The 27,035-nt window shown below is 39.0% G+C and overlaps 1 protein-coding gene across 1 annotated transcript in view; it reads right to left on the reverse strand.

Annotated features, from left to right (window-relative positions):
• Positions 1 to 664: 664 nt before the first annotated feature.
• ypel2a (yippee-like 2a) overlaps positions 665 to 27,035 on the reverse strand; it is a 39,048-nt gene continuing 12,677 nt past the window's right edge. The window contains exons 2-5 of the mRNA XM_001343922.9: positions 22,972 to 23,211; positions 11,533 to 11,576; positions 9,074 to 9,182; positions 665 to 4,829 (exon numbers count right to left, since the gene is read on the reverse strand). Coding sequence (XP_001343958.4) covers positions 4,740 to 4,829; positions 9,074 to 9,182; positions 11,533 to 11,576; positions 22,972 to 23,079 — 351 coding nt within the window. The 5' untranslated portion in view covers positions 23,080 to 23,211 and the 3' untranslated portion in view covers positions 665 to 4,739. The remainder of the gene's footprint in view (positions 4,830 to 9,073; positions 9,183 to 11,532; positions 11,577 to 22,971; positions 23,212 to 27,035) is intronic.

A 27,035-nucleotide genomic window follows, 5' to 3' on the forward strand; every position in this document is an offset into this window, starting at 1 on the left:
CGGAGAGCATGAGACTGATTCCTGAAAGACCACCGTGACAGACGAGTCTCCGCATTGATCTCGTGGGCCAGTCTGAACACCCGCCGGTGCCCTACTCACACCAGCAGCTCTCCTAGATGGATGTTCCGCGTTCTCCAGCCTCTGGTGCCTAGACTGCGGCTCTGCACAAGAAGTTTGGCCAGAAGAGAAATGGCCGTGCCCAAATGAGCCTAGTTACTCTTAAGGTCTTTTAATCCTTTACTTCTACTTTACGTCAAGTGGTGAAGTTTGTTCCCCCACTTTCGCCACTGGCTTGCTTGGTTTGGGACTTGTGGAGCTGCGCATCAATGGATTTGCTCGTCATCATTTGGACTTTCAGCAGTGAAAATGCAACCACACTGAACTAAATACACTGAACTTCAAATCTGAAAACTGAAGCAGTTTCAGTTTACTAGAACTTCTATGGTAAGCTGCTTTAACACAATCTACATTGTAAAAGTACTATAGAAATAAAGATTAATTGAATTGAATTAAATAACTATATTTTAAATATTTGTTCACTGTTAATTAATATTTTAATTAATAATAAATGCTGCACAAGAAATGGTTCACTACTTAAAATGTTACCAACCCAAAACCTTTTGATTAAATATCTTAATATCTTCCCAATGAAAATTAAAACATCAATCGTAAAATGAGAGCTTTATTGATATCAGATGAAATACTGATTCCAAATTCCTCACACAAACTTTTTTCTTTAAACCCCCCCCCAAAAAAAAACAAAACAAAAACCATTGGAATAGGAAAAGCGGTCCCACAGAATGATAAATACACAGATTGAGTGCTAAAACAACACATGATGACTGATCATAAATGTACACTCAATAAAATAAGACAATATACATTAACATCAACACCACCTAAACCAATGAAGTCACAATACAACTGAACCAAACGAAACACAACGACGTGACTAAATCAGAACCTCGAGCTCAGTTTGGTCAGCCTATAGTTGATGAAAGAGTCTTTGGTTGTTCAAGGCTTTTTATTTACGAGCCTCTCTTGGATGACCTCATTCAGCGGCCACATTTACTAGCTGTCGATCCCGAAAAAAAAGAGTCTGGTTTACCACTTGATTTGTGGTTTGATGGCGGGAACATCACAGGCTGTAAAACGCCTCAGTTCCCTTTTCTTGGGCTGAAGACTTTGCTCTGGCTAATGTACGCGACCTGTGCCCTATAAATGGCATATAAATGCCTCATTAACTCCATAATCACATTCAAAAGGAGGCAGATCACAATCTGGAGAGGAAATGTGCACACAAACCTCTATCAAACGCTACTACTTCCGCTATACGAGGTCACAAGTAAGACCACTGTGGTTGCTACGGTTTACCATAGGCGTAACATCCCTAAACAAACGTCGAAATGAACAGATCAATAAATAGACGTATAAATAAACAACATGCAAGTGACAGAGAAATAAAGAAAAGAGGGAAAACAAAATGGACGACGCTTACGTTTCAGGGCCAGATTTACTAACAGCTTGCGCCAGCACAAACATTGTCAAAACAACTATAGTGTGAAGACACGCAGTGATGGAAAGGCGCGAGTTATTTTTGCAGCTTATTGCGTTTCTCTTTCAGAGTTTGTTATATATTTATGTATAAGCAGCTTGTGTAATGAAATGTGTTGTTGCCTATTTACTAACGCAAACATATTCATATCATGATGATCAGGTCCTGGATACAAGACAAATTTAACAAACCAAGACATATTATTGGTTTGTAATTACCATGAATTGTGTCCTAAAGTGTCACCCATTATTTGGTTACTTTTGACAGTGGAAACGTAAATAAATGCGTACCGTACTGTACTGAACCGCTCAGTGTAAAAGAGCCAGAACAAGTTGCTGCTGCAGTTCATTTAACGGCCACCGGTGATGACACTAACGATATTAACAATATTTCTGAATTCTACGTATAGCCCTTTAAATTAATCATGCAACATGATTTACTAAGGTTTGTGGTACACAGTTTGCTAGTGTTTGCGCCATTATTTGAGGATGAAAACAAGCATGTCAACCTATTTTGCGCTTTTTGTGATCGCAGGATGAGGAATGCCGTAAACATAAGATGTGTGGTAACATGTTGACGTCAGGGTGTTTACACTTATCGGGTTTGGTTTGATGAAGAAAGCTGGTGGGATTGCTCTAATAGAGCAGTTCTTTTTTTTTGACTGATTTTTTAAGCATACTTTTTTTATCATAGTCACAATGTTGCCCATTACAGTTCAATATATGTGTCGTAAATGCCTCATCGCAAATCTTCATTTGTGTGTGACGGAGATATTTCTGGCACTGTTTTGGCTCACATTTCATCAACCATCACATGTATGAATATTAAATTAGCTCTGCTGAAAAATATATTTCATAAAAAGAAATATTTTTTGTGTTGCTACAGCTACAGATTTAGTCTTAATGGCTGAGATTGTGAGCGCTAACGGCTGATTTATACTACATTCATGCTTATGTTCCGGAGCAACCTTTGCACGGTCGCATAGCCCTTGCCATGCTTGACGCCAATGTGCATCTCTCAAACATGTAACTACACGTCACAATGATGCATAGTGCAAGCTCTGTGATTGGTCGGCTTGGTAGCTGTGATGAGTGTGGATGGTGCTGAGAGCCACAAACCCAATGGAGCGAGTGTTTACAAGTGTGGAGTCCCGTGAAGGAGCTGCAGATGGAAACTTTTGTTTTGTGTTTACCTCACGGTTAAAATTGTTGCACGCCCGCTGGCTCCCGCCTCTGAATGAGCTACTTCTACAGTAAGGTAGTATTCAGAATAAAACAAAACACCAGCGAAGAAACTCAACACAGAGGAACATACAAATCTACTGCCAGATAGCGTTTCGGAAGTGTTATTGCAGAGTAACGCAAACAGCATGCAGAAATATAAATGCACAGCTACATGGGTCATGGGTCACGCCGAAAACTCGATGCAAAAATATAAACCAGCCTTAATGCCGAGTTCAGACTGCAGGATTTTCAAAGTAGTCACATCACAAACGTTTTCATACTACATGACTATCTGGGGTAGCATTCCTCCGCTGCTGTGTTTATACTGCAAGATTGAGAATAGGACTTTACAATGACTTTACAATAGGAAGAATCGCAGGCAACTTTGTCTCTGTCCGCAAACTACGTCTCACAAACACACGTGAGAAGTCACTTTGGAAACAATGCAAGGTCACATGGTACACGGGTCCTCAACAACCGGGCAACGAACCAGTACCGGTCCGTGGATGAATTGGTACCGAGCGGAACAAGAAATCACTACCTATTTCTGGTATATTTATTATCTAAATCTAGACGATCTTTTATTTTGAAAAGTATTTTATTTAGAAAAATAACCGCATTCTCTCAGTTACATCTCAGTCACTTGAGCACCCAAATGTAACTCACAAGCAGCAAAATGAGTAAGAAACAGACATATTTGGCAAGTTTCTTTGCTAAGAGTAAAAGGCCCAGTAAAGAACCCACGAACTGCCAAGGAATGGATCCGCAACCCATTTGTCAACAAGAAGATCAACGTCATTGCAAATGACGGCAGCATTGTAGGATATGCTGTTCGCATATCCCGTCTTTTCTAGTTCACGCAAGTTCGTTTTTTCCAGTGGAGGTAACATGATCGCGCCTTCCAGTCGCACTCAGTTGAATGAATGCCACAAACACAGCGAGTCAGGTGACAAGAACTGACTGATCAGCTTCAGCTTGTATGGAATATACACATTTCGGCAGACCAATTACCCCATCTTCCCGCTGGCCTGGATGCTGCTCTCTCATTGGATGTTATTTTCAGTCAGAACACATTTCACACGGCATGATTTTGAATCGCCAACAGGTCCAGATATTTAGCATGCCAGATATCTCACGGGTGTCGGCGACTCTTCGGCGATTCTCTCAGATCACGTCTTTGATAGTTCACACTGTGCGACTGTTACTCACACGAACAAGCACTGATTTGCCTGTGAGTTCAGGCATTTGTCGGCGATTCCTCAAAACCTGTCAGTGAGTCAAAATCGGGCCTAAAATCATGTAGTCTGAACTCGGCATAAGTGAACCAAAATAAAATCTATTATTTTTGCATCTTTGGTCCAGACCAAACACACCAAGATAACCAAACTACAAGTGTGAACACTTCGAAATTGTTCTTGATAGATTGCATTTGTCATTTAAAAAAAAATAGCTCTTTAAATCTTGCACTTTTATGGGATTGCGCAGCACGCTATTTCGCCCTGTGTAGTAAATCTGGCCCTCATTTAAAACACAGATGAGTTCAAAGGTGCCGTGCTTAAACGGGTTCATCATTCACCCTTCTTTTACCATTGGATCCAGCCATTAGTTAAACCTGAGTGTGGGACAAAACTGTGACCTTGGCCAACCCAACAAAGGAAAGCAAACATCGATTTGTGTCAGTTTGCGCTCCCTTAAATCAATTAGGAAAAATCTTGCACCATACAAACACTTGGTGTCTAGCCGGCACACATTCGCTCAGTCACGCACGTGTATTCATACATATACACGGGAATAGAGGGGGTTTGCGATTCTGCTGCTGCTGCTGCTATGAACCTTGCATCCTCAAGGTTTCGAGGTGCGTGTCAGGTAGATCGATTTCCAGGGAGGAAGTTACAGCCAGATAATGAAACTAATTATTCATCTTCTTTCCAGCATTATGGGCCACGGGGAGCTCAGGCTCTTCAGTCCCAGCCGTTGTCCTTGATCATGTGGGCCAGCTCGATGATGAATTTGCCCTCCTTGTACTTCTGACTGCTTTCGAAGGCATGCTCCTAATGGAAAGAAGAAGAGGGAGGGAGACAAACGGTCAGGAGAATGTCAAGCCAAAAATAATGGACATCTGTCGGGCAGCTTTTCTGGGTGTGTCAATCAAATACAACACTGTTAAAGGTCCCGTGAGTTGCTTTGAAATGTAAATTTTTTATTCAATGTTTGACATAATTCATTCATTCATTTTCTTTTCAGCTTAGTCACTTTATTTATCAGGGGTCACCACGGCGGAATAACCTGCCAACTTATCCAGCATGTTTTACGTAGCGGATGCCCTTCCATCTGTTTCCAATTGGGAAACATCCATACACTCTCATTCACACTCAAACACTACGAACAATTTAGCTAACCCAATTCACCTATAGCGCATGTGTTTGGACTTGTGGGGGAAACCGGAGCACCCGCAGGAAACCAATGCCAACACAGAGAGACCATGCAAACTCCACACATAAATGCCAACTGACCCAGGTGAGGCTCGAACCAGAGACCTTCTTGCTGTTAGGCAACATCGCTACCCACTTGCCACCACGCTGCCCTGTTTGACATAATCTCAACTGAAAAATTAAGAGACGGCGGGACATAGAGTAGCTCCTCCCCTTTTAAAAACAGCCAATAGCGTTTGGTTTTTATCACAGCTTTGCCAGTGGGAGTGGTTGAGCTCAAACACATCAAATCAAAAGCAAATGAGAAGCATCTTGAAGGGGGCGGGGCATGTCAGATACTAGAGAGCATTTGATTGGTCAAGATTTGATGACAAACGGAAGTATTGGGTGACGTCAAAAAATTGTTGATCCATTTAGGTGGAAGTGACAAACTGTTTTCTAAGTAACAAAGCCTATTTTCTAAGCGCAAATTTTGTCACTGTTTTGACCTCACTATACATGGGACAATTAAATAGCAGTCCCTGCTGAAAAATCCAGCTTAAACCAGCCTAGGCTGGTTGGCTGGTTTTAGCTGGTTGACAAGCCTGGTTTTAGAGGGGTTTTGGCCATTTACAGGCTGGTTTCCAGCCATTTCCAGCCTGGTCTTAGCTGGTCAGGCTGGAAAATGACCTGCTAAAACCAGCTAAAACCAGCTTGACCACCCTGGTTTAAGCTGGATATAGCTGGTTTTGGCTGGGCTCCCAGCTTGGCTAGGCTGGTCAAGCTGGTTTTAGCTGGTCATCTCCCAGCCTGACCAGCTAAGACAAGGCTGGAAATAGCTGGAAACCAGCCTGGAAATGGCCAAAACTCCTCTAAAACCAGCCTGGTCGACCAGCTAAAACCAGCCAACCAGCCTAGGCTGGTTTAAGCTGGACTTTTCAGTAGGGGTATTAAAAGAAACATTTGTAACGTAATGTGTGTGTTTATATAGCACATTTATTGTGTATGGCCATACACCCAAAGCACTTCACAACCATGCAAGGGATCTTTCCACACCACCACCAGTGTGCAGCATCCACTTAGATGAGGCGATGGCAGCCACAGGACAATACGCTTATTTCAGGCAGCCACCATTTTAAAGAACCAAAGCGAGGCTGCGGTGGGAAGAAACCCGGAGGTATAGGAGCACTGTAAACATTGCACTAACATGCTGTGGACTACAAACCTCCAGCTGTTGCAGATATATCAAAATGCAGAAATGGTGTAAACATCACTTTAATATCATTTAGTAAGTTTAATTTAAACAATTAAAAGCAAATTAGCATAAAAAAACATCACAATCTCTTTAAGAGTAATATGCTCAAGTGCCCTGCTAGGCTTCAGTTCATAGCTTTCCTGCTTTAGCCTATGTAACCCGATGAGTGATAAAACACTGCAGTCCTCTGCAGCACACCCTCATGTTGTATGTAATAGTGCTGTCCCGGTACTGAAGTTTTAAAAACGTCCATTTCCCGCTAACATTTACCGTTCAAAAACAGCGCTGATTTATTATAGTGTTCACCAGTGCTCATCAGTTTACCGCTCTTCACCAAGTGCAAACACAGATACATGGAGACTGTAGTGCGAAGCAGCCGTGAAGATCAGTCGAGTCATCAAGCAGATCGCTAATCTGTGTTTGTTTTCTTTGTTTGTTCGTTACTACACCTGTACACGTAAAGTGCTACACCTGTAAAGTCCAGCATCTTCACATTGGCACACTGTCTTGACTAGTGTGGTTGAATGACATTTGTCCTGGGAGCACTGTACAAATATGGCGGCGCTATTGACGCATGCTCAGACTCCGTATGCAATATAGTGTATATATCTATGCATAGGTAACATGTTTTAGCTGTTGTTATTTGACAGTGTGCTAACATGAAGAAGCATACTAGTTTTACTATGCGTTTACATTTATTTCTATATATTTTCTCACTAAAAACTACTGCTTAATATTTCTGTGGAATCCAATAATTTGATCTAATTTCCTTTGGTGAACAGAACATTTAAATTAACAACTTTTACAATTTAGTTTTTGTAAGTTATATAAAATTGTACATTATTTACGGTCAAATGACACCACGACATGCTAAATAAAAATTAAATAAAAAATTGTAGCCAAATAAACTACCAGACATTAAACAGAGAGGGAACTTGTTTACATTTCCTGAAGTGTGTCCGGCTGATTAGCCATCTGCTAGACTGTGAAGACTACAAAATTCAAAGCCAAACGACTGTAATAATACTGTTGTGTCTTGCAAAGCACAAGGCACTCAGGAGGCTGTCAGCAGTAGATTAGTGACGTGGGAAGCAGGTCACGAGAGTGTAGAAAAGCCACTTAAAGTATCTCTCTTGATGAGCTGTGTCCGGGTCTTATCCCTCATATACGAGATATACAGTAGAGGAGTAATCTGGACTGGCGGGGAGAAAGCTGTAAAATGAGAGTGTCTGTCTGTTGTGAGTGAGTCTGCACTATAAAAAGTATTTTCAGTATTTTGTGATTCATGTTTTTAATTTTGTTATTTTTCCCCTTTTATTTATACTTTTGCATTGCATTATGGGATCTTGATCTTTGCAACACCTTTTAACCTTGAAAAGTAAAAAAAATACTTTTATTGACATTTTTAATAGTTTAAACTAATGACTGTAAAAAATATGGACGACGCGACAGCCCCTTTTCCCATTGAACGCCTTGAGGGCAAAACGCCTGCTTGACGGGCACAAACTGTCGCAAAAGACTGCTGAAATTGGAGCCTTGACATGCGCAGAAGGATTGTCTGATGGAGCCAGAGGAGGAGCCGCGAAAATCGAGTCGAGCTTCCAACCAAACGCTTTATGTAAAATCAACCACGCCCCCCGAAATTCTCAGCATGCGTTTGCTGTCATATCAACACAAATGGATGTAATAACGTTAACAAAGATGAGGGTTTTATATATTCAATCGCGCCAGCTCCGGGCCGCAGCGCATAACCTACTCGCAGCGACGCAGGCTGATTCCGGCTCGCATGCGGCAGCGCCGGCTCGCTCGGCCGCCGCATCTGGCTCGATTGACTCGGGCTGGAATCGGGCAGTGAGTCCAGGCATCCGGAGTAGGTCCAGCAGAGGTAGTCAGTCTGAGCTCTGAGGGGTAAGTCTCCGGCAGGTGAGAATCTAGCCAGAACTGGCCCGAGTGTATTTTGCTATCGGGGTGGTTAGGCGTGTATCAGCAAACTAATAAAGCCCGAAAAAAGCCCTGAACTTAGCGAATAAACAGTGTTCCACCAGGATCATGTATGTCAGAAACTATAGTTTACTGTTGAACTCATTTTGTCAAGGTGAAATAACACAGAAATCGAATAATAACACTTCAGTCTCCTGCCGAAGCTCAGACGCGTTGCTTTGAGAAACTGTCAATCACAGCTGTCAATCACGATGACACGCCCAGCATTAAATTACTGCTAAAAACAAACTTTTTACAAAAATGAAGATCTGCACCTATTTCAGAACAATAACCAGTGCCTTAATCGACCAGAGCTATCTTTCATCTTTCTTTTTATTGCAAGTGTAATAATTTTTTTTATTTGGGCTCAAGTCTCCTTCATTAACACGGGGAGGTGGGCTTTATGACTTGTACTGCAGCCAGCCCGCAGGGGGCGATCTAACAGCCGAGACCTTCACTCAAACACAGGCTTGCGGCACACTTGGTTTAAACTGATCTATTGTCTGTGAAAAGTCAGTAAAAGTCACTTTCTTAATCTGTAGAGTTGAATTTTCAACAACAAAAGTCGACAGAGCTCCCACAATTAACAACCATAAATAAACGGAAAACACAAAACACCTCCATATTTCTGGTGTGATTGAGAACTTACATATTTCCAGCCCAGAGTGGTTTTACAGTTCTCACAGTAGATGTCGGCCACAGCGTGCAGACCCGTCAGCAGGACCCGCTCCTCTGCTGGACCACAGCCCACATTCACCCTGATTGATGACGAGAGAAATCAATTACAAAAACAAAAAAAACAAAAACAGTAGCCATTTTTGTTGGTAGCATGGTTTGCACGTCGCTAGCAAATGACAAATGTTTTTTACAGGATTTAAGGCCATGCTAACATGAAATATCATGCTGCTAGCATGTTCTTATCGTGGTACTTTGCACACTGTGAGCATAAATTAGCATGTTAGTAACATGGTTTAATGTTTCTAACATGTTTAACATGTTGTTAGCATGTTTTAACACAGAGTTGCTAACATAAATCTGCATGTTACTAGCATTTTTTTATACAACTACCATAGTTTGCAGATTCAGATGTTTAAAAAACATGTTAGCATGTTGTTGACTTTAATAAACATAGCCTATATCTACCATGTTTAACATTTTGCTAACTCTTTTTATTGTATGTGTAGCATATTTGTTTATTTTATTTTTGTATGTATTTGACGGTATTAATTGACAGGTTGCTACATATGGTATAACATATGGTAACAATGCTTCAGCATGAGTAGCTAACAAATCAGCATGTTACTAGCATTGTTATACATGATCTAACATAGTTTGGAATCAGAATCAGATACAAAAACATGTTAGCAGGTTAGCAAATATCTACCCTGTTGCTATTAAAAATTTACTATTTTTGTATGTGTAGCATATTAGTTTATCATATTTAAGCATGTGTTTTCTGGTATTAATTAACATGTTGCTAATGTTTTTTGGCACATAGCTAACATGTTGCTAGAATAAATTTGAATGCTGCTAGCATGTTTAAAAAGTAGCTAGCATGTTTTTAATATGGTACTTTCAACACTGTGAGCATGGATTAGAATGTTAGTAATATGTTTTACTGTTTCTAAAAACGTTTAGCATGTTGTTAGCATGTTTTAACACATGGTAACAATGCTTCAGCATTAGTAGCTAACATAAATCAGGATGTTACTAGCATTGTTATACATGATCTAACATAATTTGGATTCAAAATCAGATTAAAAAACATGTTAGCAGGTTAGCATATATCTACCCTGTTGCTATCAAAAATGAACTCTTTTTATTGTATGTGTAGCATATTAGTTTACCATATTTATGCATGTGTGTTCTAGTATTAATTAACGTGTTGCGAATGTTTTTTGGCACATAGCTAGCATGTTGCTGGAATGAATTTGAATGTTGCTAGCATTTTTAAAATGTACCTAGCATGCTTTTAATAATGGTACTTTGCAGACTCCTAGGAAGGATTAGCATGTTAGTAACGTGTTTTACTGTTTCTAAAACGTTTAGCATGTTGTTAACATGTTTTAACACATGCTTCAGCTAGAATTGCTAACATCAACCAGCATGTTAATTACATTATTATACATGATTAGCATAGTTTGGATTCAGAGTCATATTTGTAAAAACATTTGATTGAATATTAAACATATAGCCTATCTACCTATTTATCGTTTAACATTTTGCTAACTCTTTTAATTGCATGTGTAGCATATTTGTTTATCATATTTGCCCATTGTTTTCTGGTATTAATTAACATGTTGCTAATGTTTTTTGGCATATAGCTAACATCTTGCTGGAATGAATTTGAATGTTGCTAGCATGTTTTAAATGTAGCAAGCATGTTTTTATCATGGTACTTTGCAGACTGTGAGCATGTTTTACCATTTTGAACACATTTAACATGTTGTTAGCGTTGTTATGTTGTTTTTAGCACATGGTAACATGCTTCAGCTTAAGTTGCTAACATAAATCAGTGTGCTATTAGCATTTTTATACATGACTAACATAGTTTGCAGATTCAGATAAAAAAAACATGTTAGCATGTTGCTGATTTGAATTAACACATTTACCATGTTTAACATGTGTAGCATATTTGTTTATCACATTTTGTATGAGTTTACTAGTATTATGTTACTGTTTTACGAGTATTATGAACAGGCTGCTAATGTTTTTGGGCACATGGTTTACATGTGGCTAGTTTGAATTTGAAAACTGCCAGCATGTTTAAAATGTAGCTTGTGTTATCTTAAACCTGTTATCAGCATGTTTTAACACTACACCAAGAAGAATTAGCATGTTGCTACCATTTTTAGCACATAGCTAAAATTTCTTTGCTGTTGCTATCACTTTATTGAGTGAAAGTCTATAGAATATGAAAACTGTACATCTGAAAAGTTTGGAAAGATGTAATGTGGCATATTTCTCAAGCCAACATAATTACTAACCATTCTGAAATGTTTAAGATTTATGGCTTGTTGTTTTGCTGCTTTGTATGCAACAAAAAGTGGTAAAGTGACAAGCCATAAATCTGAAACAATTCGCACAAGGACACACTACAGTACTTACACTGAGTTGAAGAGGTAGGCCCTGCCTTGACTCCCTTGAAAAGACTGCAAAGGAAATAAAGCAAAATGAAAGATTACGAATGAAATCTGTCAATCTGTCTTTGTCACTACATGCATGCGAAAACACTAAAAACTAACACACAGAAAATAAATGAATAAAAGCAATAAACTTCTTTATGTTTAGGTTTGTAGATATAAATGAAGACATGAAGTTTAGTGCAAATACCACTAAAGTGAACATTTCTGATTTGGTGCATGGGGAAAAAAATGTCTAGTTTAAAGAAAAACTTTAAAGATATATATACTATCATAAATAAACATTATTTTCCTTAAGTGTGTTCTTGTGCAGGTACCTTGGTCTGTAATGAATAAATAAATATGAAACTAAAACCACCAGTTATTGGTGACAAGTTGAATAATTCAAATGATTCGCCTGATTACATTTAAAAAAATAAATAACGTGTATCATTATGCAATTGGTTTGAGGCACCTGGGACAATGAATGTTACCTCCAGAACGTGCCCCCTAAACATGGATAAATCAGTTACCCATCAATACCATTTGAGTCCTTATTAATTGTGAAATTACCACTGCCAGTACATAATCATCCAATTATTTCACATCTCCAAACAATTTAGAAAAAGACATTCCAGATTTTTCAATCTGACCCTTTCTTAACTCCTTCATCTTCTATCTAGGCCAATCCAAAACTGTTAATAGGTAGAACACCAGTGTTATGGAAGCAATGGATAGATGATATTAACATTTTGGAAGATCTTTATGAAGATGACAAATTAATATCTTTTGAAAGACTTAAGCAAAAATCTAATCTGCATAATAATCAGTTCTGGAGGTATCTGCAGTTGGAGTAAATTTCAAAGCCATATTAAAATTTCATTTTACAAAGGCCTGTCTGAAAAAAAGATTTTAGATATTTTTTTAAAAACAATAAACACCGGAGGAGGTTTAAAATATTATTTATAAGGTATTTGCATATGATGATATTAATCAAATCACGCAAACAGAGCATTTTTTGGGTGAGTGAAAGCAGAAACGACCTTCTTTTCTGTCATCAAACAAGGACATTTATGTTTTTATATGACGTGATAAAATTTAAAAATGAAATGATAAATGTAGAGCTTTATTAGTAAACAGCTAATAAAGTAAATAGTGGCATACTCTTGAGTGCTAAAACACTTCACTTTCCATTACTTAAGATAAACGAATAATATGCAACATCCTTAAATAAAGGGGAATTACCTATTAAGTGTCATATAGCCTATGGGGAAAATTTTGAGTTTCAGGTCTCTCCGGAGCATTTGGGCTAAATGTATGACGACGTCTACCTTATGAGGATGTTATAAAATATATTTCATACCGAGTTATTAATGGAGAATTTTTGTGGTTATATATTATGGATGGTGCACTCACTGCGCTGGGTCCCTCTGTTATTGGCGAGACCACTCGATGCACGATGCCAACAGTCAGTCGGTGAGTAAACAAATATAATGAACGGAAATACTTAGGTATTATTTTACTTAATGTAATGCTGTATAGTAATGGGTCATTTGTTTGTTTCGGTTGTCTTCATTTTAATGGTTTGGTGATAATGCGATAGTGTGCTTATCTGCCTGATTCCCGCTGAAGTGGGCGGGTTGTGTGACGTTTGATTCGGGAGACGTTCTGGAAATGCCACATGATTTCGGCCTCACTACTCAACCTCCCGGGCAATTGGCCTGGCCCGTCCTGATAAAAGCCCTGGCTCACACTGGCCCGACAGTTGAAATGTGGCTGTTTTATCACAAACGTCTTTGGCTCCCCTTCAAATTCTCCTAAGGTAAAAATATTGATAACTTGGTCCTCAATATTATACTGGCCATGAAGCTTCTAAATACTATGCACAACTCAGTCGAACGAGTCAAAATATTAGTTCTGCTGTCAAGATAATATGAGATAAAGATTTGGGTTGCACATTTGAAGATGAGAACTGGGAGAAGAAGAAAAAAAAAATTGCTGGGAATTTAAAATAATGTCTTGAGATCTTACAACACGTCTAATACAGTGTAAAGCACAGGTGTCAAATTCAGTTCCAGGAGGGCCGCAGCTCTGCAGTTTAGCTTTGACCCTAATTAAACACACCTGATCAAACTAATTGAGTCCTGCAAGTTTGGTTGAAACCTACAGGTAACTGTGTTTAATTAGGGTTAAAACTAAACTGTGCAGAGTTGTGGCCCTCCAGGAACTGGATTTTACACCTGTGGTATAAAGTTTTACATCAATTTTACTGGACTCCTAAGAGACTGTTCAGAGCAGGTTTCAAAAACAATCCAGAATGCTGGCGATGCCAAGAAGAAGCAGGTGACCTATTTCATGTTTTATGGCAATGCCCAGAAGTCCAACATTTTTGGAGAGAGGTGCATGGATACCTTGTACAAATATTGCAGACCCAGTATGACTTTTGCCAAAGCTTATACATACTTGGTGACCCCTGTCCCTTAAGCCACATGAATAAAGCTGAATCACAGTGGATAAAGAGCTGTATCATGCTAGGCAGACGGGTCATTGTTAAAAACTGGAAATCTTCCAGTAGACCTCCGATCTTCGAGTGGATCTCAGAGTTAGGACGAGTTGCAGCTTTTGAAAAACACTTCCACAGCAGTGGTTCTCAAAGTGGGGAACGGAATTCCTCGAGGAGTCGCGGGACAATGAAGGGGGTTGTTTTAAAAAAATCTATTTATTTTTATTAAACCATATAAGAATGACCATATTTCATCTGTAACTTTCTGAAGAGAAAAAAATAGTCGTTTATAGTTACTATATATACTATATAGTAGCTTATAGTTACTAGTTCTATTGGATTGTGACCCCAGTGGTAATTACATTATATTAAAAAAACAGCAATAGTGTCAGATGCAGCAGATTGATTTTATAACACCAGGTTAAACTTTCTGGCCCATTTACAGCAATGACATTAAATGAAGAATATACCCGGGTGTATTGGTGTGTGTGTGCCATTGCATGCAAGGTTTCAGTATTTATAACCACCTCATAGAATATTGGGGGTCGCGAGTCACTGGCATTGTCATTTTAGGGGTTGCATGCTGAAAAGTTTGGGAACCCCTGTTCTACAGTTTACATGGAAAAATTGACATTTATTTTGATAAATTTGGAACATTTCTTAATTTCTGCTACCCACAATGTTAACAAACATGTAACTAGACAAAATAATAATTAAGGCTAAGATATTAGCACCCCCCTGCTTTTTTCTTTTATGTATTTTTGGCTTGGTTTACTTACTGATTTTATATGATGTTATTTCTTTATTGTATTTCTTTATTTTGTTTTGTTCTGCTTTACATTAATGCTCTCTAGTTGATATTTATGTGCATTATTTGAAACAAGAAAAATCAATAAAAAGTTCAAATCATAAAAAATGTTAAATAAATAAATAATGTGCAATTCACAGGTGCAAATATGTCTAATAAAGCAAACATATAACAGAAATCTGGATGTTCCTGTCTGGAATTACATGTTATGAAAAGATAAACGTAAAAGTTGACTCAAAATGTTTTTCATAGCATTAAAATATGCATGCACGCACAGACATATTATAATATATATAACTCTTTTGCCTGTAGAATCTCTTAAATACATTTCAAGAGTTCACACTTAGCTGATGATTGATAATAAGGCTAGTTTGGCATGCTGTCCCGGGAGAGAGCCCTGAGCTTATAAGATCCTCGAGCCCTGGGCTCCCTCCCGTTGCAAGGCGAGAGGGAGGTTTTTTTTTTTAAGAGTGCTTGTTTTTGAACTGTGGGAGGAAACCGCAGGACTCGGGGAAAACCTACGTGACCACGGGGAGAGGGGGGGTTCTTCGAGACGAAGATATTGAGATGAGAAAAGTCTGGTTATGTATAGTGAGTTAAGGATCGTCTGATAGGATAATCGGTTATTAGCTAAAGTCGGAACAGCTGTGAACAATCATAAGCACGTGATACTCTCGAAATTTGTTTATAAATAAACTTTACTTATTTTTATCATTTTGGACTTCTTGCATAAATAACTGAATCTATGTTTGATTTTTCAACTCTAATAAATGCCAAATTGGCTGAAGTGTGTTTTACTTCACGGCTGGTATTGCGGCTGCACAATCAGCAAATCTTTCGGAAAAATGTAATTCCCTTTGCTTTACAACCTTGGTGGATCAGATTTCCCTGTACTGATGTGAAACAGGGGCAGGGTCATGATTACAGCCGTCTGAAGCTGTTTGGCCATATGGATGTGGTTCAAAACATCATTAGGGTGCTTTGATTTTGTATGTGCTGGACATAATCGCATGAACAAAGGTTTTCTTTCTCTATCTCGAGCCTAATAACCTACAAAACCTGATTGAAACACCTGGGTAAGCTAAGCACTTGTAACATAATACATTACACACCTGAACGTAATCATAAACCTATTGAAAGTATGAAGTATTTTCAGTGAAAAAGTGGATAAAATGATTAATTCTAATCCATAAATTAAATTGGACAGTCTCAGCAGATAAATCATTCATTACTATTAAATTGAAGTGGAGAAGAAATGCTTATTTTTTTTGCAGTTTTAATAGTACTACTTTTAACTCCATGCATGACACACATATAATCTATTTGTCTGTGATCATTTTTGCAATTCCTGCTCACTAGGATAAATGAAAATGACTATATGATGGCGATAACTATATTGTTTTTAAAACCTTGCCCTTTTAAACACAAACTTATTTTAATTGTTAGTGCCTCAAAATGAGTAGACATGAAAAAAGGCCACAATGGATAAACAGTTAAATACTGCGGAGTAAAAAGCAATCCAAAGTAACCAATAATTTAAAACATTTAAATTATTCAATTTTTGTGCTCTATGAATAGGAGTAAAATAATATCATATTTATAACATAACTCATATCTAAAGCTATCCAAATGCTGAATCACATTTTCTTTCCCAAGTTTTTATACAATGTACACAAACCCAGTTAGTTGACTCTGTTGTTTCTGATCCTTCTCATCCATTACATTGTTTTTTCCAGATTCTTCCACCAGGCTGTTGTTTATTTCAGCACACCACAGACAAGGACAATACCAACAAACGTTCAGTAATTATTTCCAACTGTGATTCATGGTTTAAATTAGGACAAACAGTTCTGTCAGGAGCTTGTGTTTAGAGGTCTGCACAAGACTGATTTTTTAGAGGTTTGTCCGCACCCGTCCACTCCCACTGTATAATAAGTCTTTGTTCACCCACTGCCCGCTTAGAATAACTTTCTACCCAACTCGACCGTTCCTGATAGATTTAGATCTGGTTTCCGAAATCTCAGGTTTAAATCGGGTACTACCAAAAGAGAGAGATAACAAATACAACTGTAGGTTGTGCAAGTATTGTAGGCTAAATGTGTCATGAATCTGGTTTGATCATTGTGAACTCCTTCCCCTCTGTGTCCTGCTATCAGCTGTTAGCTCTTGTAATTAGCGCGACCACTGATCACCAGTCACCTGTTTTCTCTTTACCCTTATTGGCATTCCTATATCTTTCTCCATTTCACTCGCTCTGTTGTCAGTTTATTGTTGCTCCATGCGTTACTTTAAGTGTGTTTAGCCCTCCACTAACCTGCATCTTTCTGCATCTGTCTTGCCGTGATCTTCATTGTATGTGCAAGTTGGCTGAACCCTGTTAAAGTGTGCTCTCATCCATAACTGTGCTCTGACCATCAGCACCTGGAGGTCAGACGTTCTCCGCATCGCAGTGTTAGGCTCTCGGAACCAGCCTGCCCTCTCCTCTCTCTCTCTCGGCCAAGTAGGTTGCCTTTTGAGTTTCCCTTTTGAAGATTCAGCTCTGTGTGCCTTGTTAAATGACAGACTGCCTTGTTTTGACTTTTTTCATTGATAAAGTTTAACCGCACTATTTTTGCTTTGCATTCTGTTCCGTGACAAACTGTCAATTTTGTTTGCCCCTTTGTGATGAGACATGAATGGCGCCTTAAACCTGAAGTTCCAGTCTTGTGACTGCACTCTCAGAAGAGGTATGCGAGCTGTCACTGGGGTGGTACCTTTTCAAATGGTACACATTTGTACTTGAAGGGTCCAAATTACTATTACAGTACCTACAAATTTTAAAAGGAACACTTTTGTACTTTTTAGGTACTAATATGTTCCCTTGAGGTATTAATATGGACCTTTTAGGCACAAATTTGTACCTTTTGAAAAGGTACCACTCCAGTGACAGCTCGCGTGTCTTTATTTCTGAGAGTGTGCTTAAGGATAAAACTTTGAGGTATTATTACAATCACATAAAGGGTATTTTTTTCCATTTGCGTCTATGACACATGAAAAAGACTTCCATACATCATTGCCTGATGTGGATTTCCTAACAGTTAACTGATGGTTTTCTAATGCAAGCTAACCGTCCTTCAAAGACAGAACATCTTCAGTTTGCTCTGCCATGGTAAAGCCTGCTCTAAGGACCGTTATGCAGAAGATGCGCACACAGACTGTACGACAATAAGCATGTGCAGAAAGCACTGGTCATGCGTTCAGCATGTGTAACAGTCGTGAGCACTGGCTGTATCGGTGCTCAATAAGAATGAGGAAATCACAGATATGCTGTTCAGAAATAACGTCAGGACTCGGGAGAGATATATTGTTAGACCGCCTGCTCCTATTCGCAAGAAATCTGGTCAGGTCTCGCGGTATAACCATGGGAATACAGACCTCCACATGTGTTTTAAGGCTGATATTTATTATTGTGTGCTGTAGTGTGGTTTAGGTGTTGTGTGGGTGTGGTTCTTGTATTGTGTTTATGTGAGTCTTACCTAAGACACATTTCTATCACTGGTTAATGGAGAATAAAGTTTTTGAAATTGAAATTCAATTATTTAATGGGGTCGTAAAGTGACAACCCAAAATTTATCGGGTATTTTGATATAAGAGGACTATAAAAATCATCCTGTAAGTTTCAGAGCTCAAAACTGTTTTTGTTAAAGATATCATGGCAAAACAACATGTTCTGGAATGTTCAACTCTATGATGAATGAGTGGATAAGCTCCGCCTCCACAGAAGATCCATGCCCACTTCTAGCTCACTGCCAGTTTAACCTTGTTAATATGTAAAATAGTCAGCCAATCAGAGCAGTGGGCGTTTACTTCTGAATCTACAATTAGCCACGCCTATTCAAAGAGCGTTCTGATGAGGGGTCAAAAAAAGACAGAAAATAGTCAGTCAGTTCTAAATTATAATGATTTTATATTAAAATCTTAATCCCATCATACTGTAAGTGACCTCAGAGAACTATATAAAATAAAAAACAGATTTAGTTCATGACCCCTTAAAAGTATTAAGTAAATAAACTAAGTGCATAACTATAAAAATGAAGTTAAGTCAGCTTAATAGTTCCAAGTTACAACAGATTTATTTACTGTTTTTAAGTAAAGCAACTAATCGCTTTTCACACTGTACCTGATTTAGAGCTTAGATCAAAAACACAAGCCTCCTATTTTACAAAACTCTATTAGCCTACTTTGAAGCTGCTACAATTACAATGTCGCTCCCTTTATTTGATTCAAAGGGAGTCAAACTAATGTAAATGTAATTATCATTTGACCCTCGGTTCTGCCTGCAAAGCTCTCCATCCCAAACACAAGTGAGGCTTTATTTAGCATGCGAACGACTAACGAATAAATCAAAAACAAATCTGGACAATCTGTAAACACACAATCGCTCCACAAAAACTCGGAAACAATCAGCAGACTTGTGTTGCATTATGGGTATGTCATCTAGAGACGTGATTATTGTGACTCTTGGCTCACACAAAAAGCCCAAACGATGACCTGCTTCCTGTGATCCTTGATTGTGTGACATACATCGAGCAGTGGAGTGACTTACTGACCCACTTTCTGCCTGCCGATAACAGACAAAAACTCATACACACCACACACGCATTGTGAATTACAGGTGCTATTAATAATCCTTGACACATATTTCACACATAATGACACACACCTCACAAATAGGCACCATATGGGGTTTAAAACTGTGCCAGGGGAGGTGTGTGTGTGTGTGTGTGTGTGTGTGTGTGTGTGTGTGTGTGTGTGTGTGTGTGTGTGTGTGTGTGTGTGATTCAGCGACAGCAGGATTATACAGTAGGTTGGACTAATAAATATGGACTTAAACTATTCATCCGAGGATGGGTCAATTTAAAAAAAAGGAAAAAGTACTTCATTACATTTAATAATGCCACACAGTTTCTACATTTCAGCTCAGTAAGACTTTTTAAATATTATAATTGGAAGGAAATATTATTTATACTATTATATTTAAAAATATATTAAAAGGGACATTTTTTGGCATTATAACTCTTATTTATCGTTTTACGCAGATATTATTGGGCAGGTGTTTACATTTGTACTCAGCATTAAAAATACTCTCACCGGCCACTTTATTAGGTACACCTTACTAGCCTTCAGAACTGCCTTAATCCTTTGTGGCATAGATTCAACAGGGTACAGGAAATACTCCTCAGAGATTTTAGTCCATATTGACATGATAGCATCACGCAGTTGCTGCAGATTTGTCGGCTGCACATCCATGATTTCAAATCTCCTTTTCTTTCAGGAGAACTCCCCTGCTGTAGTAGATAATGAACAGATAGTGATTGCTCTTAAGAGATAACTACTTACTAGGAGCATGTCTGTGGTGCAGATTTGGATTATTCAATTAACTTAAGTTGCCTGTTTTTGGATGATGGGAGGAAACTGGGGAACCCCGGGGCTGGCTTGGTATAGGACTAGAACGAGTGACGTTCTTGCTGTGAGGCAAAAGTGCTAAACACTGGGCCACCGTGCCACCCATCTAGGAAAAGAGGAGGAGTAGGGGTGGAAGGGGGGACTCTTCAAAACGAAGATGGCTGTCATATGGTACAGGGTATTTACAGTGGCTTAGGAATCGTCTGATTAGTAAATCATATATATGTTTCTTTATTTAACCAGATAATTTGAATAATGCGTGGCCGGCTGCAAGCAATCATAAGCATGTGATCCTCTCGAAATTAGTTAATAAATAAACTTCACTCTGAAAGCCTGCACCACTCTGATTGTTCACACTTAAGCCTCATTCACACTACGAGCGACTCGCAGTGGCAAAGCGACCATTCCCACATAGCGAAATTTCTCTGGCCCAGCTCTGGCCCACACAATCAGGTTTTGCTTGGCCCACATGCCGCAGTGAATTACGGTACATGACTGGACCAAATTTGGCTTCCAGAAGAGGGCCAAACACAGACCATATCTGGGCCAAGTCTCAGCCAAGTTAATAACTCATAACTGGGCCTGAACTGGGCCAGATAGGTTGGTGTGTCACGATTGCAATGAAATTGATAAACCCATGGAGTGATGCGCTTTAGGCACACTATGGGCACGCTTTTTCTCAAAGTGACATGATTGGTAGAATTTTTTTTCTTTACTCAAAAATGATTTTAGTGTATTTTAAATGTGGGTCGAGACTGGCCAAACTCACATGGCCCACTTATCAAATTTTTAAATCTGGGCCAAATACTACATTTTTCATCTGGCCCAAATCTTGTGTGCCGCCTTAAAAACGGTGCCACCTCTGCCAAACCCAGGCCATGTTTGGCCCACATGCTGTTTGCCAGTGCCGGATGAATGCCTGCTGTGCCAGCTTTTTGCCAAATCTGGGCCAGAATTCTTTGCTACTAGGGTTCATTTTAACGAAGAGTGAGCGACTTCCACCTCCACCTATTGGCTCGTTTCCACTGACTGGTACAGTACGGTACGGTTTGGGTCGGTACGCGTCACCTTTATCAGACTTGCGTTTCCACTACCAAGGGTACTCTTTTGGTGGGCGTGGTGTGTGATAGGGAGTTTCAGTCGCATCATTTTCACTCGAGGAAATGTCAACAATAAAGCCTTAATGGTGGCTTACATATCATATGAGAAGCACTTCTCACAAAACAGAGTTATACACATAAATACTTCCGTATAAATGTTTATTACTAACTTTTCTATGAACAAGATTTGATTAAAACTGCAGATCAATGATCTACTGCAACATTTGCGATTATATAAAATAAAAATAAATAAATGAACATATATGAACACATACAGACCCTTACAGTCTCCGATATGTTACCAACTACAGAAGAACCACAAACAGCAGACATTTAGTCCTTATTTAGGTTAAAAAAACAACAGCAAATATAGCCCACAGTCAGAGCAAACCTCTTATTTGTGTCTGTAATCTTCAGCAGCACATGTAGCCTCTGTTAGAGAGCAATTCCATCTTTCTAAGTTCATAATAGTCCAAAAGGTGAAGATAATAGTTAAACAAGACAGTGTGTTCACGTTTGCTGAAAAAAAAATGTGCTCCTATTTTTCAGCATCTCGTTTTTGTCTGCGCTTCACTCTCGGTTTGTCCTTTTCTTTCTGAATGTGTAATTCTCGCTTCTTACACGATCAGGTTTCAAAAGCACGTCAATTATCAAGCGCATGTTATTATCATGAGCTCAAGAAGTTTGTTATTTCAGATATAGACGCACGGCAAGCGCAAGGAAAAAAAACGCTTGCGCTTCAGACTGGCTCGTAAAAAACTACGGGGGCACAGGGTAAATCTGCAAATTTTTTTGGCTTTGTGGCTGTTCATCAAGACAACGACAAGGTTTGTTTGAGCCCGAGTCGACCATGGCTCGTTATTTTACATATATTTAATTCCGCTGTAATCTCTCGCTGTGTATTTCAAACATGGCGGCTCTTTTGTTTTGATTCTGGCTTGTTGCGTAAGCAAATGACGCATCTCTGTAAACAAATAGTGTTCAGCTGCGTGTCTAGCTCCTCCTTTTGGTACCCTTTCTCGTGTTTGGTACCCTTTCGAAAGGGTGCCGAGAAAGTGTAACGGTATGGTTCGGTACGGCTTTTGACAGTGGAAACGGCCATACGCGAGCGACAGCGACCGTTGGTGACCAGGTAGGCATATTGAGCAATGCAACAAAGTTGAGAATCCTTCAACTTTATGCAAATGAAGAGCGACTTTCTTGAGTAACAGCCAATAGGAGTACCAGTAGAGCTCACGTGATTCTCTCTCAGCTTGCTCAGAGGCCAGTTGTATTCTGTAGACCTGCACAGACTTGCGTTTGCAGCGGGTCGGCGACAGGCAGCTGCAAAGTCAGGGCTAGTGTGAGTAAGGCATTAATCAAAAAACTATTTACCCTCTGTTTGATTTCCGGTATCTCTTCTTAGTGGCATTCTTGCAGTTTACACGCAAGACAGATTTACTACTGATCACAGAGCCATGCTTCCCTGGCAAGATATTGATGGTAATTGCAACTTTAGCTAAATTTCAATCTTGATTTAATTTCCGATTTCTTGTTCAGTTCTTAGTTCACTTTAAATCACTGACTGACCTTTGAGATGAGCTCGTCGTGGTTGGCCAGGTGCGCCCGGCAGTGAATGCAGCTGTATGTGCGATGGCAGTGGGGCAGATAGGCCTGAAAGGTTTTGGAGCGGGTCATGGCGACAGTGGCGGGAGAGACGGTGCGGGGGCGCAGCAGGAAGCGCCGATCAGCCCAGGATGACTCGCAGGAGAAACAGTGGAGCACACAGGTGAGGGCCGTGGTGAAGCTTCAGAAGAGAAGAGAGCACACCTATGGAGGACACAACACAAACACGTGCAATGTAAATAATGCTCAGCTTCTTGCACAGACTAAACGTTTCACTTCATAAGACCTGCCAGGAGCCACAGGAATTAATTTTGTTTTATCTTTATTTATTCTTTTTGACTCCTAAAATGGTGGTAGGTATTGAGTTCAATTTTATGAATCACTAAAGACCATGATTGTAGTAATATATTTTGGTTCAACAGTAGTATAGATCAACTTGACTGTGTGTATACAGTATATACACTTACCAGCCACATTATTAGATACACCTTACTAGTACCGGGTAAGACCCCTTTTGCTTTCAGAACTTAATTCTGCTTAATTCTTTGTGGCATAGATTTAATACTGGAAATATTCCTCAGAGACTTTGGTCCATATTGACATGATAGCATCACGCAGTTGCTGCAAATTTGTCAGCTGCACATCCATGATGCAAATCTCCCGTTCCACCACCAAGGTGCTCAAATGGATTGAGTTCTGGTGACTGAGGAGGCCATTTAAGTACAGTGAACTCATTGTCATGTTTAAGGAATCCTGCTGCAAGTAGCCATCAGATGATGGGTACACTGTGGTCATAAAAAGATGGAAATTGTGGAAACTCAGATCAAATGCGATCCATTGATTTTTCTCATGCTGGACGATTCATCACTCTCCTTATCCATCAACCAAAGAAAGATTCTGTCAGTTGTTCTGACTGCTGCAAAAAACAATCCTGAAACCATTACTTGTCCCATCTGCTCCAACTGATCTATCCTGGAGGCTCTATCTACAGGACATTATTAGTTTGGAATACACCACAGCCAAAATAAATGGTGCCAGTAAATAAACATTTTGGTTAAATATGAGAGAGACTGTATCATTTATGATTCAATACTGATTTTGTACTTATTATTACAACATTACTGTTTTTTATTTTGTTTGAAACTTTTTGTTAGGTGGATCTTGGGCTTTGTTCAAAATCAAAATGTTTAATAAAAAAGAATTAAAAAAAGATGGATATATTCAGCAACAAAACTCCGGTAAGCTTAGGCGTTGACACGATGCTCAATTGGTACTAATGGGCCAAAAGTGTGCTAAGAAAATATCCCCCACACCATTACACCACCACCAGCAGCCTGAACCATTGATGCAACGCAGGATGGACCCATGATTTCATGTTGTTGACGCCAAATTCTGACCCTACCGTTCGAATGTTGATGCAGAAATCAAGAGTCATCAGACAAGGCAACGTTTTTCCTGGTCTTCTATTGTCTTATTATGGTGACCCTGTGTGAATTGTAGCCTCAGTTTCCTGTTCTTAGCTGACAGGAGTGGCACCTGGTGTGGTCTCTGCCGCTGTAGCCCATCCGTCTCAAGGTTGGATGTGTTGTTCATTCAGAGATTCTCTTCTGAAGACCTTAGTTGTAACGAGTGATTATGTGAGTTACTGTTGCCTTTACATTAGCTGGAACCAGTCTGGCCATTCTCCTCTGACCTCTGGCATCAACAAGGCATTTGCACCCACAGAACTGCTGCTCAATGGATATTCTCTCTTTTTCAGAACATTCTCTGTAATCTCTTGAGATGGTTATGCATGAAAATCCCAATAGATCAGCGGTTTCTGAAATACTCAACCATTGCATGCCATGTCTACATGCCTAAATACAGTTGCTGCCATGTGATTGGCTAATCAGAAAATTGCGTTAACAAGCAGTTGGACAGGTGTACCTAATAAAGTGTGTATAGTTAAGTGTGTACCTAAGAGTGTATAGTTGAAGTTAAAATTATTCGCCCTCCTGTGAATTTGTTTTCTTCAAATATTTCCCAAATTTTGCTTGACAGTGCAAGGAATTTTTCACAGTATTTCCTGTAATATTTTTTTTTTCTGGAGAAAGTCTTATTTGTTTTATTTCAGCTAGAATAAAATGAGATTTTAATCCTTTAAAAAACACCTTAAGGTTAATATTATTTGTCCCTTTAAGCAATTTTTTTTCGATAGTCTACAGAACAAACCATCATTATAGAACCGCTTGCCTAATTACCCTAACCTGCCTAATTGACCTAATTAACCTAGTTAAGCCTTTAAATGTCATGTTAAGCTAAATATAAGCGCCTTGTAAAATATCTGGTAAGTCATAAAAGCGTATAGTTATGGCTAAGTTTTTATGTTTTAAACCATAAAGTATTAGTACATGGCTACCTTATAAGAAAATTACAAGAGTTCAAATAAAATGATCCAAAAGTCTAGTGGTACCTTAAATAAAAACTGGTCATCCTGTGCAACTATGCAAATTAGGGATGGGAAGATTAACCGATATGTATCGATACGTGGTCATGCGCGTGCACGATGCGAGTGCATCGGTTGAGCAGCAGAGGATGAATGAAATTTTGGAAGCAAATCGAGATGCATCGGTTTTTGCGAGATGCATCGATTTTTCCGAGATACAGCTTATATTTTTAATATAGAATGTATTTTTTATTTATTAACAAGTGTTGTCAACCTGTTTTTGGCGCATAATTTAATCGACCTACATAAAGTAAGCCTTAGCAACGGATTTGCGGATGTGCACACACTACAACTCAGTGTATCAGGTGTGCGGATGAAGCTAGTGGAGCGCCCTCAGAAAGCGCGAGAAGCAAAACACATTTTATTCCCCACTGAGTTTTAAATCTAAAGTATGGCAAGCAACATTATGGATTTAAGGATGGACGACATGACAGGACAGATGCAATTTGCAAAATGTGCCGCGCATCTGTAAAATACGCGGGCAGTACGACTAATCTGATATCTCACTTGAAGCGGCGCCACGGTGTTGTTGTGAAAGCATCTTCCAGTGTTTCTGCATCCCCGGCTTTCGCACTGCTTCAACCAGCTCCAAAAGTGGTGAGAAAAGCATTGAAAGTTTTTTTTCCCATGCGCAACAGTTCTGCTCGCTCTACGCCAATAACGAATGCTATTGCATTGTTTATCTGCAAAGATATTCAGCCTAGTGTCACGGAGAACGAAGGTTTTAAACACCTCCTCCTGTTAATTTTTATTTAATTATAATAATAATAATATTAATAATAATAATGATAAAAATAATGGGTGTCACGGTGGCACAGTGGGTATTTTGACCACCTCACAGCAAGAAGATTGCTGGTTTGTTATATTTTTATTAGCCTGTTGTTTACAGTGACAGTGATGTTTCAAAGCAGCATAACACTGCTAGTTCACCACCTTAAGTTTTGAATAATCAGTGGCAAAATATATCTTTGTAAAACTTGTTTTCATAGTTGAAAAGTTAAATCACAATTCTTGTTGTGCAATGCTAAATTTATTTATGTTGAAAGAGTGCAAATATATATATTTTTTAATATATATTGCACTTATACATTCTGTTTATCTTGAAAATACTTAAATAATATGTGCTATATGTTCTAAAATGGCCCTCTTTCACATCATCTCATAAACTTGATCTAATTAGTTAGTGCTGAAATATCGCATTGTATCGTGATATGGGTGTGAATCGTATCGTGTTGCATCGCAATATGTCACAAATGTATCGCTAATATATCGGATCGTATTCTTTGTATCGAGATGCGTATCGGATCGGCATTATAGCTTAGATGCCCAACCCTAATGCAAATAAATCCAGGAAGATGAAAATTAAGAACAAACATGAAATATTCAAGAACCTTCAACAGTGTATTCATACACTTTCTGCTGTCATAAACGATGCAGATTGATGCGAAGTGAGTATATGTACGTCACAGACAGTGAACACAGCAGACGTCATTCACAGGAACACGGCGCAAACGCAGGCAAATATGCATGAATCAGGGCGCCT

Source organism: Danio rerio, chromosome 10 (assembly GCF_049306965.1).
Source record: "Danio rerio strain Tuebingen ecotype United States chromosome 10, GRCz12tu, whole genome shotgun sequence".
In the NCBI taxonomy this organism is placed as follows: domain Eukaryota; kingdom Metazoa; phylum Chordata; class Actinopteri; order Cypriniformes; family Danionidae; genus Danio; species Danio rerio.